Source organism: Sturnira hondurensis, unplaced genomic scaffold (genome assembly GCF_014824575.4).
Source record: "Sturnira hondurensis isolate 20B ecotype Veracruz unplaced genomic scaffold, ASM1482457v3 Scaffold0021354, whole genome shotgun sequence".
In the NCBI taxonomy this organism is placed as follows: Eukaryota; Metazoa; Chordata; class Mammalia; order Chiroptera; family Phyllostomidae; genus Sturnira; species Sturnira hondurensis.
The window spans coordinates 19,351,531-19,372,235 of NW_028093985.1; the positions used below are offsets into that span (position 1 = coordinate 19,351,531).

A 20,705-nucleotide genomic window follows, 5' to 3' on the forward strand; every position below is an offset into this window, starting at 1 on the left:
TAGCACTGTAAGATGATGTCATTTTGTACATTTCCTCTCTCAGACCAGAACTCTGCCAGTTCTCCAAAGAACTTGTGTTTTCTTCTTAAAAAAAAAAAAAAAGTATTGGAAAAACATCTACAGAGCATTCACACAAAATGCATTACTGGTAAGAAGGAAAGTAGAAAATAAAATAAGATATGAGTTCCTGAAGGTTGCTGACAACTCTTCTAATTTCAAAGAAATAATATGAAATGCAAAATCCCAAGCCCTTTGAAATATATAAAAAATGACTTTTAAAATCAAAACCTTACAATATACTGAGTAATATAATTTTAATTTTAGATCGAAAAATCCTTTTATCTGACAAAAATCTTTAAAGGTGCTATGTTGTTATAATTAATGATCTACCAGTTAAGTTGTTTTGCTAGGAAATTTCAAAGTGCTTGGAACAAAAACATTAAGAAATCAGTTTCATTTTTAAACATCAATCTTCCTCTTAGTGTTTTATTGAATAAAACAACATTCTCTACCATGAAGCTACCAGTGTCCTTAATTATTCTTGTCAATAACCAGTAAAATATTTTCTGTAGGAAAAAATTTGGAATCCCAAATTAGTAATAATCAAGTAGTAATCTAAAAGAGCAAAAAGAATAAGAGCAAGAACTAAAGAAAGACACTGCATCATAAGAAGAGCATTGTAAGTATTTAACTAAGAAGCTCCCATTTGTGTGAATGATTCACAGAAGCACAGATGTGGTGAATTCATACCTCTAACACAAAATCCATGTAAGAAAACATTTGTGGTAAGGAAAAAGTGGTTGACCCCTGGTTGATTAGAAACTAATTAAGTTAAAGGGGAAAATTCAATGATAAGACTACCTGATCAAGAGTACAAATTGCTTCCTCTGAAGATTCATTATCTGAGAGTTTAACCAAAGCCTCTGCTTTCAAACGAAGACAAAGATTCTTTTGATGACGGCTGCCACCAGATGCACCAAGATTATCCACCTCCTTCAGAGCTGACAAAATTAAGGACATATGAATGAAGACAACCGTATCACTTCATTTATTTCTTTTAAGGGAGATATATACTAAATTATATAAATAAGTTGTTAAAAAATATACATGAAGAAAATTCAAAGCCAAGTATGAATCCTTCGCTGAACTCCTTATGGAAATATATGAGTTTGAAACAGAACAGTTCTCAATTTAAAATCTGTCTTCCTATAACATAATAAAACTGAACATCCTGAAATACAACAATTGCTATCCCCACCTGCTACATTACAACGGTTATCCTTAGCCAATGCATCTGTAACAAACAGCAAAGTAAGGATACTGGAAGGGGAAAACGCTGCATTAGAATGGACCAGGGTGAACTATTTCTCAATGGTAGAAGCTAGGTCAGCAGCTGTGTCAGAGCAGTGAATCTCTTCTCGTGATTGGCTATCCCATGTCATTCAAATAGGCTGCAAGACACCTTTCCTTATCTACATCAGAGGAATCAAGAACTAGTGAAAGTGCTAGGACACACCAGGAACTTCCTTGTTACAAAGATAGAGTACCACTATGCAAGCCAATTCTCACTGTCAAAATGCCAGGAGTCAGAAATCTTTGATAAATATTCACTGTCAGTTAAACAATAAATACACTAGTACACACGCATAGAGACTTGGCATTTTTTAATCTCAATGAAATTTAAATTAGTTGGCAATTTCAAATACAAAAAATTGCAGTCTTTAAGATATATCTGCATTTTTTAAACCACTATCTTTCTCCTTTAAGCGAAAAGAAACAGGATTGGCAGCACTTAAAGATGTCAGGAATACCTTGATTGCATGAAAGAACTGCTTCCTTAGGTCTATGCATTCTGACTTGGGCTTCTGCCAGATGATACCATCCATTTGTGCACTGAGGGCTTTCTTTTAGTCCTAAAAGGATGAAAGCAAGGAGAAAATACAAGGCTTCCTTCCATGACTACTGCGATGAATGGCACCACCATCTACTGTCCCAACCAGACTTCTCCCCTTTCCCTCATCTCCCACATCTACTCAGCCACAAAGCCACACTGATTCCACACGCCTGTCCATTTCTCTCCCACCAGGGCTTTGGTTCAGACTTCCGTCACCTTTATCCCAGATCAGTGTGAGTGCCTGCCATTCACTCAGATTCATTCTCTACACTGTGATGAAAGTATTTCTAAAACTACAAACGGAACTGTGAAATTCCCCTGCTTCCACTGGTTCCCTGCTACCCTTAGGGTGCTTATAAGGTTCGCACTGCTCTCCTCCAGCTTCAATTCCTGCCCCTTCCTCCTCCCACACTTCATTAGCAAATCTGGCCTAACTACAAGCAGTTCTCTGAATACCAGCTTTCCTCTAACCTCAGGCTACTTCATTTCTTGGCCTGAAATGCTCCTCCGACCACCAGGCTTGTATTTGTCATTCAGATCTCAATTTGAATGTAAGGATGAGATATTATTATCACTATTTTATAAATGGAGACACTGAGACACAGAGAATTTAATTAACTTCCCCAAGGTCTTGAAATTAGTAAGTGACAGAGTTGGAATTCAAACTTAAGCATACTCTAGAGTACAAAAGTTCATTTTTTCACTCCTATGTCAAACATGGATTCCTTAAAGAAAAGCCCAAAGTTAAATACCTACTGGCTGAATAACAACTATACCTCGTGTTACATGGTGTGCACTGTACACTTACCTTCTGTTAAGTTCCTAACGGCATCTTCATACTTTTTGTCTTGTAATGCTATAATGCCCAAACCAATGAGGCCTGGGCCACTTTTTGAATCCATTTCCACTAGTCTGCAAAAATATTGCCGACCTTCAACAGTAAGATTTCCTGGAGTTAAAAGAAAAAGCTATTAGCATGCATATACCAAATTTCTAAGCATTAAAGCCTATATATAATTTAAATCTAAAAAGCAATTTTAATTATATGTCTTTAAAAAGAGAATGAAATGGCTACTAAAATTGCACCTTCATTTTCTACCCATCTGAATCAAAACTTATTGCATGGAAACACAACACGGCAGACTATCTGGCTACACAAACTGTTCTTCTTGGGGCAAACACACCTGGGATAAAAAGGAAAAAAGCCCGTCATGTATCTCTCCATGATCATCCATACTGAGAGTACCTAAAAACTGCACACAAGTAAGAAAAGGGTGGATAGGTACTTGAAAATAATTTCCAAAAGGCTGGGATGAACACAAAAAACTTTTAAAACAAGGTAAACTTTCTTAACATGTTCCCCTTTGCTAACATCTGGGAGCACAGCCACAGAAAGAAAAAGGACACTGGGAGGATTACGTTTGTGTTTAGCTCTGTGCAGCACATTCTTTACATGACAACGTGGCACTTAGAGGAATTCTCCGTGGTGTCCCCAAAAGCCATCTACAGTAATAACACAGTGGATCCTGTGTCAAGACACAAGGAATATTCCAGCTTCAACCCTCAATTCTCCTTTCCTCCATACTAATTCCTGATGAAAATATTAGCTAAATAAACCTAGACAATGACGATAGAAAATTGACTTCATTGTTTTGAATAAACAATCATTTATTTAACTTATTTGCTCTTTTTAGCATTTAAAAGATTTCAAGATTCCAAATTTAATGACTTTAAAACAGTTTGACTATTTTGTTTTTATTCCTCAATAAGGTAAGCCAGTCCTGGGGCCGATGAATACTAAATCTCCATGGATAAAAGGTATTCTGAAGAATTTCAGGGTGGATGCCAAGTAAGATCTATGAGAACTCTGTTTCCTAAAGTTTACTACAAAAAAGTGAGTTTTTTAAAATAACTAATTCATTTCTCAAATCCCAAAGAAAATGATCACTACCACAGAATTCTTCTTTTAAATAAACCTAGTTAGAGGGAAAAAACAGCATGTACTCAATTCTTCATTTTCAAATATTTCTAGAACACAAAATCTTAAGTTCTTTTCTCCCTGGATTGAAGAACCAAGCTTTATTATCCTCTCTGATTTCAGCAATAAAGAAAAATAAAATAAATTAAAAAGTCATTTAGCATGAAATAGCATTCATCAGATGACAACTGTGAAAGCTATTCACTACTTGTTATGTGAAGCTTTACAAACTGAGTCATTCTGAAAATCAGACTTTCAGTTTCAACATGCAAAGGAGAACAAAGAAGAATGAAATCTATTTGTCCCCAGCGAAAGAGAACCCAGTAATTAACTCCTGTCAAGCAGCAAACTTCACAGATACTAAAGTACTCTGGGGGAGGATAGAGACCTTGGAATTTTCAGTTCTCAATACACAGAAAATTGGGTGTAGAGGAGCAATAAAAAGAAGAAAAATGGAAGTCATGAAGCAGTAGTACTAGTACTACTAGTACTTTGCTCTAGAATATTAATTTACCTCAGAATGTACGTCAGCCTAAACTGCTCTATTCCATGAGTTCTTACAACCCCAAACTGAGCAGGGAGCACACTCTTCCTTGTGCACCATGTACATGAGCACCCCTCACCCCATCGCTCCTTTGCCAGGGCATCGACCTCTCTTTCTTTCAATCCTACAAAACACCCACCCCAAACCCTTTTCAAGAACTTTCTTTTCACATAAATCAATACACTCTCCATCAGTCAGCATAATCCCTCCGCTACCTCTTTACTAGAAACTTAGTCAGATACTGAATTTAGGTGCAAAACTCTGAAGACTCTTTGTTGACTGCATTTCTTCTATGTTTTTGGAATATAGTAGGCTTTTGGAATATAAGGATCATGTTTACTCAACAAATCCACTGTATAAGCATAAATGTACTTATTGCAAAAGCATTCAATCAGTTCTCAGGAAGAAATTTCAAAGTATCCTCTTGTGCCATTTGGCATATGAGCAGGTCAAGAATGAGGAAAAGGTACAAACCACTGGCACAGACAGAAAAGAGTGAACACTGGTCATCGATTTTTTAATAGCAATTTTAACAGTAGAAAATAGCAATTTCAACAATTTTAACATGTTCTTCAGTAACATCATGCCCACATTCAGAACATGTGAAATATAATAAAGAAGAAGTTACCTGATTCAATTAAATGCAAACAAAGCACTTCTAATGGATATTGTACAGTGGGATAGATGTTTATCATTCCTTCACAGGCCTTCTTCAACCTAACAGTTTCATGAGGAAACTTGAAAATATAAAAGTAAAATAAAGTAAGTAGCAGTAAAACATACTTCTGGATACTTTCCCATTTAGAAGAGTAAACTCACATTAGAGATTTTAAAAATCAACTCACTTTGGATAAACACTGAATGAAATGTCTATAAAGTACTTGGTGATCTTCACTAGGAATCTTATCTGATAATTCCAGTGCATTCTCGAAAGCAGTTGAAAGCTGAAACAAATAAACAAGAAACATATCATCTATAACATATTTAAGTAACAATTCTAAAACAGTTGAATGCATGAAACTCAAAGAAACTACTCAACTCACTGCAAATGCATTTTATTATATGGCCCTGATAATTTCAATGAAGAAAAACATTGCAGGTAAGTTCTGGAATACATTCTGATTCCACTGGCCAGCAGACTGCACTGAACTAATACGGGATAACTATAAATTGGTGACATTAATTTAACAAAATGGTCTTATAAGTCTGCTGTTCCTTATAAAGTAGTCAACTGGAGATGTAGAGTCTCATGTGCCCATGTAGCTGCTACTGCTCAGGTCGCTTTTAAAAGATTTCTTCTGAAATCACCAGCATTTTCTTTGGAACATCTTTAACTGTACCAAATTTTCAATCTTAAAATATATTTTGTGAAGTTAAGTTATACTTTCAGTAAAAGAAAACCAGAAATGAGCCCTGGCTGGTGTAGCTCAGTGGATTGAGCAGGGGCCTATGAACCACATGACTGCGGTTCGATTCCCAGTCAGGGCACATGCCTGGGTTGTAGGCCAGTTCCCAGCAGGGGACTCACGAGAGGCAACCATACATTGATATTTCCCTCCTTCTCTCTCCCCTTCCCCTCTAAAGATAAATAAATAAAATCTTTAAAAAAAAAGAATGTGAATAAAAAAAGAAAACCAGAAATAAAATAAATTTTTATACAGTATCATTAACTGACTTTCAGGAAAACTCCAAAAGAGGACTTCTAAATATGTTTTGAGCCAGAACAGCAATACTAGAATCCAAGGCAAGTGCTTTAAAGGATACCATTCATTTGGTTACTTAGCTTCTACATTTTTAAAAAGATTTCCCATGACTATAATGAAAACTCGTAATACAGTTCACTATCTCAAAAATTTTTTTTATGAATTATGGTAAAAAAACTATATAAATAAGCAAAATTTTACTGCTCTGATGGAGGAGGAGGAAGAAGATGGGGAGAAACCACTGTTGCCTAACTGCCCTGGCCCGTGTGGCTCGGCTGGTCAGAGCATTGTTTTGTAAACTGAAAGGCTGTGGGTTCAATTCCTAGTCAGGGCACATGCCTGGGTTGCAGATTTGGTCCTAGTTAGGGTGCCTACAAGAAGAAACCAATCAATATTTCTCTCCCTCTCACTCCCTCACTTCCCCTCTCTTTAAAAATTAAAAGCATGTGGCCATGGCTGGCATAGCTCAGTGGATTGAGCGTGGGCCTGCAACCACACAATCGCGGTTCAATTCCCAGTCGGGGCACATGCCTGGGTTGCAGGCCAGTTCCCATCAGGGGACTCACAAGAGGCAACCATACACTGATACTTCTCTCCTTCTCTCCTTCCCTTTCCCTCTAAAGATAAATAAATAAAAAATCTTAAAAAAAAAATTAAAAGCATGTCCTCCATGTCCTCCCATGTCCTTGGGAGAGGATTAAAAAAATAAAAGTCGCCTGGCTGGTGTGGCTCAGTGGATTGAGCGGTGGGCCTGAAAACCACAAGATCACGGTTCGATTCTCAGTCAGGGCACATGCCTGGGTTGCAGGCCAGTTCCCAGCAGGGGACATATGAGAGGCAACCTTACATTGATGTTTCTCTTCCTCTCTCCTTCCCTTTCCCTCTAAAGATAAATAAATAAATTTTTTTTTAAAAAAGTCATCTAACTTTAACAGTCAAGCACAAGGAGTTAAAAAGAAAGCAATGAAATTAATCAACATGAAAAATACACAATACATTTGTTTTCTGAACACACTTAAATAACACAGTTATAAATAAATACATAAATAAATAACATAGTTATCATTAACAATTAAGGTGAAAGTAACCACCTTTGAAAACCCTTTTATAGTATTTTTACCAGTTAGAAGTCAATTCTTAAGATAAGTCTAATTAATTCTCTTTCACGGAGAAGTACAGTACAGATAACTCAAAGATATTTTACTTATTTTGCTATGTGTTTTATTTTCTGGTAACCTACACTATTTCAGGAAAATAATGAAGTCATAACATGAATGTATAATTTAAGAGAACTTGGTAAATCATCTAATTTTGTCGCTGCTCAATTTTCTCTACAACTGAATCTATACACAGATAAACCTGCACACAAATGCAAATCTTGTTCTCACATTCTTATCCCCAGCACTCAGCACACCACCTGACATTTAGTAGGCTCTTGATAAACGTTTTCTGAATCAAGGGACAAATGAACGAGGGGACAAATGAACGAATGAACAAATGAGTAGCACACAAAGGAATGAGCTTCCCAGCCTGTACAGAGCCTGTTGTTGCTTACATTTAAATTTCCATTCAATCTAGAAAGTGTACACTTAGTGGCTATATACTATAATAAGAAACTAAGTTTGCTTTTAAACTTACAAATATTAAAAAGCAAGATAATGGAGATATTTCCCAATTATGGTTCAAAAACCAGGTTTTTTCATGTATTTTAAAAATTATTTACAATTACTTCAAAATCTGCACATTAAAAAGGACTATTTCTTTGAAACGGTACTCCAAATGGGAATGACAAATATGGCACGATTTCACATATATGTAGAATCTAATGAACAGACTGAACTAACGAGCAAAACAGAGGCAGTCTCATAGAGAGCAGCAGGCTGACAGCTCCAGGGTGGAGTGGGGGTGGCAGGGGGGTTCGAGGGGTGCAGGGATCCAGCAGAAAATGGAAAGGACTCATGGACGTGGATTCAACAGCGTAGTGACTGTGGGAGAGGAAGGGGTGGTGGGGGTAGAAGAGGGGATAAGGGGGATTTTTCCCCTTGATAACGGGAAAAAATACAATAAAAAATAAACTATTAAAAAAAGAATAAAGAAAAGTATGATAACAATATTCTCTAATGAAATAGAGAACATCAACTTCTTCCAGGAAAAACACACACACACACTTTAAATTCATATATTAAAATATATATACTTTAAATATATATAAAAACATAAATGAATGTATATACACTTTAAATAAAATACTCTAGTTGAATTATTAAACCTCAAAGTAATTTAGTGCTCTTAGTTCATAAATAAAAAGAAACATGCCTTTAAGATACAACTTTTTAGAAATTATAGCAGTTTTGTAAAGGCCAATTTCATAGATTTTTTTTTTTTACAGTGAAAAAGTAACTGATCTCTTGTTAATTCTTAAGGGAACGGAATTCTGATACCCGAAATACTAATTTCACTCTGTCCAGACTTAGCAAAGGACTACAGGCCGATAATTATGACTTTATCAGAAAGAGCCTCTGAATTTAAAACTGAACATTATAAACTATCTATTCTGACATACAGTACTTTTTAATATTCTAAATATATCATTATGCTTGCATTTTCTAAATTCAGGAGAATAAACAGGCCAATACCAATTGCTGGGTCTCATTGTTCTGGTCCTCGGCACTCTCAGCCAGCATCTGCGTCAACTTCCTCCAAAGCTGATGCAGCTCCTGGTTGTCTGCACCTTCTCCTTGCCGAACCTCTATCAACTTGTGCCATGTTCGGGCCACCTATCAAGGAAATTGAAGATAGTTATTTTATCTTAAATACTAAAAATGTCAATAAAGAAATAAAATCAGTAAACAAAATATTTTACCTGCTAATACATAAAAGTAGCAAACGCACAGAACCCCACCCATTATGAATGCCGTAAGAACTAAGTTGATTGGGTGACTCTACAGTCATTACATCATTAGCATGACTGAACTGTCCTAACAGCCCTCATTACTCACTGCATCAGCTGTGGCGATACCATGAATAGGATACTATATTCTACAGATAATGCTTTTACTTATTTTATTTACTCCTGCAGCTTCAAAAAAGTTTAGAAATTATAATGCCTGAAATTTAAATTATAATTTACAGTTTTTAAATCACTATAATTTGTATTATCCCTCTAAATTTTTTAAATTCCATATTACATAGCAATTGTTAAAATTTTCCCTTAAGCTAAATGAAAGCTTTCTTCTAATGATGGTTTTATTAAAAGTAGTACACTGCCCTCAGAAAATCATTAACTAACCTCCACGTGTTTCTTTTCTTGGTAATAGAGATCCACAAGTTTCTTACAGACATCACACCACTTCTGTTTGTCAACACTTAAAATTAAAAAAAAAAAGAACTTTGAATATGACTAATAAAAACAACCAAAGACTTAAAACACCAAAATTAAAATTTCTCAATAATATTGTCAGGTACTATTTTAAATCAGAACATGATACATCTTTCATACTACAGTAAAATTTTATAAAAATGAGACTCTCATAAAAAGTTTTAAGAAATGTTATTTATCTTCCATTATATGGACTGAAAATACTGAAGTTCTCATATTAGTCAATCCTCTTACAATAAGTATTTGATTCCATTATAACTGTGTAAAAGACAAATGTTTCCCAATTCACAGTAAATGTTTGAAGTACTTGTATAAAATTTTTATCCAGTTTTCTAATTCATGCTTTTAAAGAAACTGGCCTTTCCCCACATATTGATTACCTTTCATAAAGGTCCAGGAGCTTTTTGTAAACACGAGGTAAGTCATCCTTAGCATTTATCTGATTACATTTCTCATACAGGCTTGCTAACCCCTAAAAGAAGAAGTAATAGAGATTATTCTTCCAAAAACATCTAATGTTCTTACATCTATTTTGCTAAAGTAACAATCTATAAAGATTATTTGTTAAAGATAATTGTAATTAATAAACACGTTTGAGATTTGCCTCCATAACTGGAAATGGAGGGAGTAGGTGGGAGTTTAGGCGAAAAAACAGTGGCTGTGAGAGGATTTTAACTGAAGCTGGATGGTGGATATAGAAGGACTTACGCCATTTTCTCTCCTTTTGAAAATACATTTGAAATGTTTCACAATAAAAAACATATTTTAATGGTTATTATACAATCTTAACCCCTAAGACATTACCATATAATGCTACTTTTATACAGTGAAACAAATATAAAATCCAAGTAGTCTGTAGAAATTGCCATTTTTATTTCAGTAAAGATCAGATATCCTCAACCAATCAGTACATTAAAAAGGCAACCATCCAGGTCAGTGATTTGCAACCAGCGTGCCACAGAATTTTTAAAACATGCAGTACCTGATTCTCTAGTCAGGGGCACTGACCTCTTTTCCTTAGACTGTCAGATAAAAAACGACAACAGCCAACACAACAATAGTCATCCAGTGTGAATAAATAAAAATTATACCCATTTTTTTTGCCAGATCAACAAAAAATGTGTTTTTTGGTGTACTGCAGAATGTTATTAATTAGTTTGTGTGCCACGAGATGAGTGAGGTCGAAGACCACTGCTCTGTTACCAGACACCCTCATTCATGTTCTTGGTCCTGTAAACCTGACACAGACCCATGTTCTCTGGAGCCTGTGACTTCCTTTTAATCACAGTTTCTGAGATGTGATTAAGGTGTGAAACAAAGTTCTTAAATAAGGAACAGTTGGAAGAGCCAATTAAAATACATAAAGACTATTAAACAAGAAAGAAGAATTTAACTTGTACTCAAAGAATTGCAAGTTTTAACATTATTTTTAGAAAATATAATGTACATTTATTTTCTCTTGGGTAAACATAAAGTATATAGATGAAAACTTTGCATATGCACATATAATTAAGTTGGAGATTAACATAGTCATTTTTCAATTCCATTCCTTATATTTGGAAATAATTCATTAGGCTAGAGTGGTAAATAGTGGTAAATAACATCAGTGATACCACTTTATTTTAAAATTAACTTTCAGGTTTAGAAGACCAATGAATTAAATTTTTTTTCTCATGTCAGATAAGTGGAGGTTTAAAATTTTAAAATATAAAGCTATTACCTATAATTTTAAAAGTGGGGGGGAAAAAACTCTTCCCTATAATATAAGGAAAAAATGTTACATACCTGCCAAGCTAATAATTGGTCTGGCTCTAGTTCAGCAGCTTTCTTATAGGCACCCTGGGCCTGATCAGGTTGTTCTAGCTCGGCTGCCGCAACACCGATAAAAACCCAGGCATTATAGTTATTTTTCTCTTGTTTTAACACTGTCTGATTAAAAAATTAAAAGAGAAGGTCATTAAATTTTGGAAGTGATGGACAAACAGCAAAAAAAGGCAGTCTACTTGAAGGTCTAAAAATCTGAATCTATCACTAACTGAACAACCTTAACTTCTCTGGTCTTCAGTTTCCTCAGTGAGAGAGGGAGTTAGACTGGATCAGTAATTTTAAGGGGTCTGAAATATGAGGTACATTTTTTAAAAGGTGCCCAAGTAATAATGATGCCTCCACCAAACACCTCCCTGGCCCCTTGAGAATACTGGGTATGAAAAGAACAACAAGACTGTTCTTACCACCAACCATCCCACCTGCCTCCACTCCACAGTGCTACCAGTCAACTCACAAAACTGTTTTCCATAGTGTTGCACACAGCTCCCGTATTTTCATTCACTATGATAGCATTTCCCACACATTAGACAGATATTTTCACTGAAATTATAGGCTAGGAAAGTAGACTGACCCCAACCTGACTGTACAAAATATGTTCTAATAAACAGTGGTGATGAATGCTTAAACAATACCTGCCAACTAGAACAAAAGTTGTATGTACAGCTATTACTTTCAGAAATAACAGCTACTTGCTAAGGTAAAATAGTTTGAAATAAAAAGCAAAAATGTTTGAGTAAAAGAAAACGAAAGTAGTAGCTAAAAAGAAATCAGCTCTTAAGGTTTTACATATTCTAGAGGAAATAAGATCACTTCCATGAGTTGCATGAGTCAGGCTGTTAGGTTTATGTGTATCCACATGACACTGCTAGCGATCTGCTAGACGTACAGCACAATCGTCCCCAACACACAGCACAAATTCATTCTACCCAACGATGCTGTCTCCTAAAAAACCAACAATAATGATGTTGACTACCAGAGTTAAACTCCAAACATTGAGTCCTTATAATGCTTATGTCCCCCACACCAACGACAGTGACTGGCATGCAGCTGCTGAGCAAACAATAAATGCCACAGTCAACTCGCCATCGGAAGGACCTCCTATCCACCTGTTGGACCAGGGTTCCAAATTTTAAACAGACTTATAAGGAAATAATTATAACAATGTGATGAAAGAAGGTATGATGTTCTGAGAAAATATAAAGAGTGAAAAGGTTTTATCTTAAATACTAAAAATGTCAATAAAGAAATAAAATCTGCAAGTAAAAATATTTTCATCTGCTAACATATAAAAATAACAAAAGCACAGAACTCCATCTATTACAAACTTCATAATGACTAAATTGTAAAAATAGTTGTGGGGATATAAAGTAAGCATAGGGAATATAGTCAATACTATGTATTTTTAAAGTACCTAACTTCAAACTCCATCTACACAAGCCAGAAAAGGCTCCCAAAAAGGATGCTTAAATCAAGTTATAAAGGCACACAGGCAGACAAAATGATAATTAAACAAGACACAGTAAATAAAGAGAGGCAACATTTCTTTATAAAAAAATTTCATCTCAGACCAATATTACATGATTTCACCTGTAAGTCAAACCTACTTAACAAAACAAACTGGCTAGCAAAATATAGCCAGAGACATTGAAATCGACAACAAAATGACAGGAGCTAGAGGGGAGAGGGAAATAACTTGGGAAAGGGACGTAAATGAACATGAGCGAGGGACCCACGGACGGAGCCAAGTGGGGGTGAGATTGAGGGTGGGAGGTGGGCGTGGGTAGGGCGGGGGGAAAGTGATGGTGGGAAAATGGGACAACTGTATTCGAACATCAATAAAAAAAGTAAAAAAAAATTTATTTAGTCTCAATGAACATTCTACATTACTAGACATAAGTAATCACACTGACTAGCTCCCCACCTCTGCTTTCTGGCTGGGTCCCTCCAGCATTAACTATGAACTACTTGGTGGAATTCACACTGCACCAGGAAGAAGACTGCTGTGGTCCTGCTGAATGGAACAACCAAATCAGATTCCTAGAAGCCTAGGGCCAAAGGGAACAGACCCTGTCCCTCCCCCCGACCCTGCAGCTCCCCCAGTTTGAATGCAGTGCTCATCCTTCTTCTGTTTCAGAAGGTTCCGTCAAGGCCTCCATCCCTGCTGGGCTGTCACCACTAAAAACCTAAACCTCACAAGGGCATCCTTTGCCCCTTGAGACTCTCACCCATTATTGATGGTATTTCCCTTGATCTAACCCAATTCTCTCCCTCCGACTCTTGTGAACTCTTCGCTGTGCCCTCTGAAATTCCCAGTCTGGACCAGTCTGGTTTCCTCTACATTTTCAACCTCTTTTTTTAACTGTACCAAGTTCTGCCTCAACCAAAACTTGGCTATTCTCCTACCGATCTTATGTGCTGCAGCTGATTTCCTTCCTCTTACATCCCACATATCACAGGACCAGGAACTGAGGAAGGGGTTCTCCTTGCTCACCCTGTCACCTACATTCCTCTTCTGCTCCTCCCTCCTTCATTAAACCCCAATACATCTGAAGCTCAGTCATTCTGCTACCCTACAAAAAACCCTTCTTGCTACCATATTAACTTCTGAGGAAGTTAATAACTCTCCTTTTCTTCAGTGAAAACTGTGTATCCTTCCTCTCCACCTGAACCCCTGTAATCATTCTAACATTCAGGTGAGACCCACTGACCGTCATGGCCTCTTAGCTACTTACCCTCATTGCTACTCAGCCACCAGAATCTGGATTGCCAGCACACCCCTCTCCTATCCCTCCCCGCCACCCACCGCCGCTAACACATAATTTTTTACCTTCTGACAGGTGTTAGTTTTTCGATGGCACCACCTTTTTTCTCTCTCACCCATTTCTGAATTCTCATCCCTCCTTTCCCAATTTAGACTCCATGACCCATCACTGTCATCACTCCCTTGCAAACATCCCCAACATCTTTGCCTCTGTTTCCCCTCACCTTTCTTACTACCCACAGTTGAATTCCATCATCTCAAGTGGCCAAGTGGCCAAGTCTGAGAAGCTGAACATGAAGGGAGAAATTACCCAGCCGAGTTCACAGATTTCACTTTAACAGAAAACTTCCAATTCACATTCACTAAGGTCTGGTAATCCTTTCAATCCTTACTACTACTATGCTCGCTTTCCCACCATGAACAAAAACTACTTCATACCTTTTTTCTAAATGTATTCTTTTATTTAAGTATAGTTGGCGTACAATCTCATTTTGGTTACATGAGATTAGCTTCAGGTGCACAATACAGCGATCTGACATTTTTATGCCTCACAATGTGATCACCCCACTAATTTTAGTAATCCTCTCTCACTCTATAAACCTGTCGCAATATTACTGATACTTATTTCACACTTCTTTTGTCTCAAACCCCCCACGGGACTCCTCTCTCACTCTCACTCGATACGTCACTAGGAAATAGAAGCCATCAGAGGGGCTCGCTCTCACCTTCCCACCCCAACCCTCCCAGCCTGAGCATACGGACCTGCATCTATCTTCCCTCCTTCAAGATGGAAGAAGTATCACAAACCTCCTCTTAAGCTCAGGATCCCAACATCTCTCCGACCTTCCCAAGGACTTCACACCTACTATTACCTTCCATTTCTCCTGCACATTCTATCTCTCCTTCTGGACTGGAACATTCCCATCAGCATATTAAGGCACTTTAGAATCCACAAACCCAACAGAATTAAAATGCCAACATACTGTAAAAGAATGCAAGCTGTAAGATAATGTAATGTCCCACAGTACACACATCAAGAGACACCTAAGAGATATCGAAGTTTTAAGAACTTGGCTTTGACACGTTACCAATACAGAGAAAGACAAAATCAAGTGTGACAGAAGTAGCTTATCCTAGCACGACCGCTCTGATTGTTCTACCAAATAACCTTCCTGCTTTTGTTATATTTAAACAGTAAATGATTTACTCACTGTAAATTGGTACTGCTTACAAAGAAGTAACATACTTTTACAGTGGAAGAACAAACTACCAGTTACCTTACAATGTTTCAAAGCTTCTTTGTATTCTTTGTTCCTGATTGCATCCCGAGCACTTTTCAGGGCAGTCTTCACTTCCTTGCTGGACATTCTGTCAAAATGAAAAGTCTGACTGATGTACAGTAGTAACCTGCCTGACTGTAACAATTCCAGCAAACTCAATCATCTTAAGAAGGCACACGATTCCTTCTACTTGGAACACTCGCCCCCTGCTTACTGTACACACAGCTTACCCCTCAGTTCTTCAGATAGTTACTCAGCTGTCACTCCCTGGGGGAAGCCTCCACTGGCCGTCCCTGTAACACGTCAGCACTGCCTCACCACACTCCCTGCCACCCAGCGTTCCCTTAACCCCTGCCCAACACTGCATTTATTTTTCTTCACGGCACTTACCACTATTTTATACACTTTTATTTTATACACTATGTATTTTATTTACCTTATTTATTACCTGTTCCCCAACCCCATCAGAATGTAATTTCTATGTAGGCATGGATGTTTGTCTGCTGTTATTCTTGCTTTTTTTACCTGCTGCTATATATAAGCACCTAGTATCTGATAAATTATATATATTCACATATTTGTTGAAACTGAATTGTATTTGAATCATACTCACTCTCTATATAGTAGGCTAAAACACAGATGATTTTATGGGCCAAGACCCAAAACACATACCAATTTCCATCTAATTCTACACTAAGCAAGATTAAGTAGCATAAATGCAAGTCACAGAGTATAAACACTATCACAAACAAATTTTATTAACTATAAATAAGAGTTTAAGAAAGCATTCTGTTTTTAGGCCAGTTTCTTTAATATATGAATCAGGATGTTAAATTTCTCCACAGTAAGAGTTACTGTAGGATTAGAGTAATATAGTATTCTTTGTAATGTAGTAATCTTTGAAAAGAAAAAATGCACAATTTACACGTAAATGGCGATGAATATGCAAGAGGATTGTACACTAACTTCAGCCATAAAAAGATATATCAATTGGCAGACAAAGTATTTCCATTTAATATAAAAATACATCATTTAATTTTAAGTAAACTAACATATCTTAAAATTTCACAACTGTCTCTGGTTCACCAGCAAACAAGTCAAATTCAAGCACAACTTGATGTTGGAAAAAAAGGAACATTTCTATTTTTTGCCACCCCACTGAACTCTAACATCATCATGAATGCAAACCAAAGCTGCATAAATATTAAGTTGATGCAGATGCTCAAGGCAGCAAAATGAACGTAGAAGGTGGCTCACTGCCATGGTACGCGTGCCGTCCTCTAAATCCAAACGAAGCTGAGGCAGAAGTACAAGATCAAAGAAGTTATACAATTTTTACACAATTCTTTTGATATAATGAATGCTAGATTAAAAATATAAAAATTAAGATAACATAAAATCAATTTACCTGCAGCCAGAACCAGATTCCCTAAATTAGCATAAAAGTGACTTTTTGCCTAGTTATAATAATTTCTAGGTATAATAATTACTATTTCGTATGCTGTTATTTTAGAAACTGTCTTCGTACCTGAAATTATCTTGGTATAATTTTATAGCTGCAAATCTCAGAGTGATTTTTCCTATAGTTTACAAATCTAAATTGGAGCAGGCAACGTATTTTAATGCTCATTTCAACTTAAGATTTTTTCATGCCGAAGTTATCTTTGGTGGCTAAACCTGCAGATGAAAAAGAAGAGAACATCGATGATGACAACTAACCATTTTTCAAGGCCACTAGAGACAAACTCCATTCTTCTCTTGGTAACCATTCTAATGGTCAATAACTTTTCCTATCTCTATATATCTTCATATGTAATTACAATTACTCATGTAATTACAATTACTCGTGCCTTGGGGGAATCCTCTATTTTTCTCTTCCAATGCTTTTTTCATTAATTTATCATTTAACATAATAAGACAGCATTAAGGTCTCTTCACCTAAAATAAATAATCATATATGTTTCCCCCCACACACAGGTTCTATGTATTTTTTTCTTTCTCATTAACTATTCAGAATCTGGTTTTACGCAATTTTTCAAAAGACAAATAATTTCTCCTACTTTCTCGCCCTGAACATATTTTCACCTTTTGGAGGGGTGGGGTGGAGAGGGGAGAGGCGCATTCACACACTTTCTAAACAAAACTCGACGGAGCACTAACCATCTACCAGGCACCGTCAAAACCCCTTTCCTTTCACATAGTAAAAACCTATCAAACATGATTCCCCCATGCTCTTCTATTTGGGATACTTCCCTCCATTCCAAGCATTTCTGACACTTTAAAGAAAAATTCAGTTGTTTTACAAATGTCTAATCTTCTTCCTCAGTCCTGTACATTTTCCTCTTATCTCTCCTCCTATATTTTTCTCTTAAGTCTCAATTGACTTTTTAAAATAAGATCATTCACTTTGCACACTCTTACCCCCCTCAAAAGTTTTCTACTACCAACCTAAAAGATTTTAATTCAACGTATCAAGCATAAAAAGTAGCAACAATGCCACTTTTAAAAAGTCAGAAAGTGCTCTGGAGCTCAGTGGATTGAGCACAGGCTGTGAACCAAAGGGTTGCAGTTCTATTCCCGGTCAGGGCACACGCCTGGGTTGCGGCCCGGTCCCCAGTGGGGACCATGTGAGAGGCAACCACACATTGATGCTTCTCTCCCTCTCTCTCTCCTTCCTGTCCCCTCTCTGTAAAAATTTTTAAAAAAAGAAAGAAAATATTTTTTAAAAAATCAGAAAGTGACAACCATGCCAATAAGACAATAATATCCCTCAAAACTAACAATCATGGTAGATGGAATAATGTACAAGGAACCTTAAGCTGCATTCAGCTGTGCAGATGCAAAGATTCCACAAAGCAACAATAATAATCATGACAATAATAATTATAAATAACAGTAACAATGGCAATGAAGATTATAGAAAAGTGGAAAATGGTCACTTTTAATCCAAAGACAAAAATCTAAAAGTGTCTAGTGATAACCTTTCTTCTGAACACAAATGGGTAAAAACAATGATTAAGTAAAGGTAGACTCCAATCACCTACTACTGAGCATTCTAGACACCTTTTACCTATTATTGCTACCTCTGTCTTCTTCTTGAATGGAATTTCAGATTGTTCCCCAACCATTATCCATGTAAATTAGGGAAAATATGAGAGAGGCACATAAAAAGGGTGGCATACATAACCTGCTGAACTTTCTGATACATCAGATTCAAGCTCACTTTCATAACTTAAATTCATAAGTTCAAATTCATAACTTAAAACATGAGAAATAATTATGTAAATTTTTTCATCTTTTTCTTTTCCACAGAGACAATAATCTTAATCTCCAAATTTCAAAATTACCAGCAGTCTAACCATATTCTCGCAGCTTCAGGAGGTAAAAGGAACTTCATAAACAATCGGGTTCTCAAAAGAAACATTCCAGGAACACAAAATACACTAACTGCAGCATAAAAAACTGAGCCGAAACAGAGTACCACCTATTTCTATGCCACTCTGCTCTGAATCTGGGACAACTAAGGGCACTTACTTACACCCAATCCACAATGTAACTACTCTACAGTGAACCTTGTTCTAAGCCATATAAAGCACTATAAATATTTAAAAACAATGCCCACATCATGCAACTAGATTAGTTTGTAATTTAATGAAAATACAGACAACTTTTTAAGGTTAAAAATCCACCTAAATAACCATCTCAAATATTGACACAAATTCTACATGACTACAAATTCTAAGTATCTTTTGATGGCATCCCTAGAATAAATTCTGTCAAACAAAATTCATCTGGAAAACTTCATGGAGAAAATGGAGGTGGTTTTGAAAAATTGAATAAAGTTTTTAAAAGAACACGCTACCTGAGCCCTGGCTGGTGTAGCTCAGTGGATTGCGCACAGGCCTGCGAACCACACAATCGCGGTTCGATTCCCAGTCAGGGCACATATTCCCAGTCAGGGCACATGCCTGGGTTGCAGGCCAGTTCCTGGCAGGGGATCCACGAGAGGCAACCATACATTGATATTTCTCTCCTCCTCTCCTTCCCTTTCCCTCTAAAGATAAATAAATAAAATCTTTAAAAAAATACACGCTACCTGATAACTAGGAAATGAACAAAATTTAGATGAAGCAGGTGGGGATAAACAAGAAAAAGGAAGGGAGTTAATGGACTAAAACATACCACCAGTGTCCTTAAATAGAATGATTAGTTGTACAGAAAAGCATCTTACTGTAAAGAAAACAAAGATTTGTGATCCAAACAATGTTTAGGAAAGTAAAAGTTAAAACAAGGGGTGGGGAGGTAAAATAAATGTTAAAACTTGATTCTCCCACATAGCTAAGCCCCTATCCAGCTACATTTGATTATTTTCCCACCCAACCTGATTTTAATTTATTACTTAGTCACTTCAAATCTGTTCTTACAAAATATTCCAGATTCTGCCAGCCCCTTCTTTTTTCCATATCTGACCAGCAAAGCAAGACTTAACCTGGTTGAGAAGGGGCTTAGGAACCAAATGGACCTGGGTTCAAGTGCCGTCAGACCCTGGGCACCTTACCGCCTAACTCCAAGCCTATTTCCTCACTGGTAAAGTAAAAGTCACACCACTTATCTGACAGGTACATAGGTGCAGTGCCTGAATACAATACATGTAACTCTGCCCACCCTCTCAATCAACTTCACTGCTTGTTTTCCATTCCTAATCCACATCATCGTTATTATTTGCTCTATTTACACATATAAAATCTCCTAGGAAGCAACCTTCTGGCCTATATTCTTCAAAGAATGGCTATCATTAAACATAAGTATCCTCTTTAAGTTGGTCAGTACACAAATACTAGACGAAAGCCTGCAACAGACACCACTCCCTCTTCTGAACCACTGAAGCATTTACTGGTTGAGCCATTGAACTGACACCATATACTTTCTATTGTTTTATACAGATGTGTCCTGTCTCCAAGGCCCCCCCAAAAAAAAAATTCCCTAAATAAACTAATATACTTTGATGTAGTGTACATAATTACAACAATGTAAGGAGCTCCTTACACATCCAACACCTCTTAAATACTATCTTCCAGCTTCCAGAGCCTGCTAAAAAAAGTTTTTAGTTCCCCACTCCCCCAGAAAGCAGTAATTCTCCATCTGCTACAATTAGAAAGGAAGAATCTTCTTTTTAACATTAGCTCACATTACTTTTTTTCTTCACCCCCAGGGCTTTCGAATTCTGCATCTGTACTTCTCCCATTCAGCCCGTCCACTTTTGCTTCTGTCTTCTCAAGCTACATGTAATTCAAGGCCACATTCAAGTGTCAAGCATAAAGCCCTAGACAAATCTCACA

The 20,705-nt window shown here is 36.7% G+C and overlaps 1 protein-coding gene across 4 annotated transcripts in view; it reads right to left on the minus strand.

Annotated features, from left to right (window-relative positions):
- Positions 1-20,705, minus strand: part of SKIC3 (SKI3 subunit of superkiller complex) — a 76,968-nt gene that overhangs the window by 52,763 nt on the left and 3,500 nt on the right. For all 4 annotated transcript variants that reach the window (XM_037032077.1, XM_037032078.1, XM_037032080.1 and 1 more), the window contains 10 exons: positions 15,364-15,454; positions 11,284-11,427; positions 9,879-9,970; positions 9,409-9,484; positions 8,756-8,896; positions 5,262-5,360; positions 5,045-5,153; positions 2,703-2,843; positions 1,812-1,913; positions 862-1,001 (listed from right to left, as the gene is read on the minus strand). In XM_037032077.1, coding sequence (XP_036887972.1) covers positions 862-1,001; positions 1,812-1,913; positions 2,703-2,843; positions 5,045-5,153; positions 5,262-5,360; positions 8,756-8,896; positions 9,409-9,484; positions 9,879-9,970; positions 11,284-11,427; positions 15,364-15,453 — 1,134 coding nt within the window. In that variant the 5' untranslated portion in view covers position 15,454. The remainder of the gene's footprint in view (positions 1-861; positions 1,002-1,811; positions 1,914-2,702; positions 2,844-5,044; positions 5,154-5,261; positions 5,361-8,755; positions 8,897-9,408; positions 9,485-9,878; positions 9,971-11,283; positions 11,428-15,363; positions 15,455-20,705) is intronic.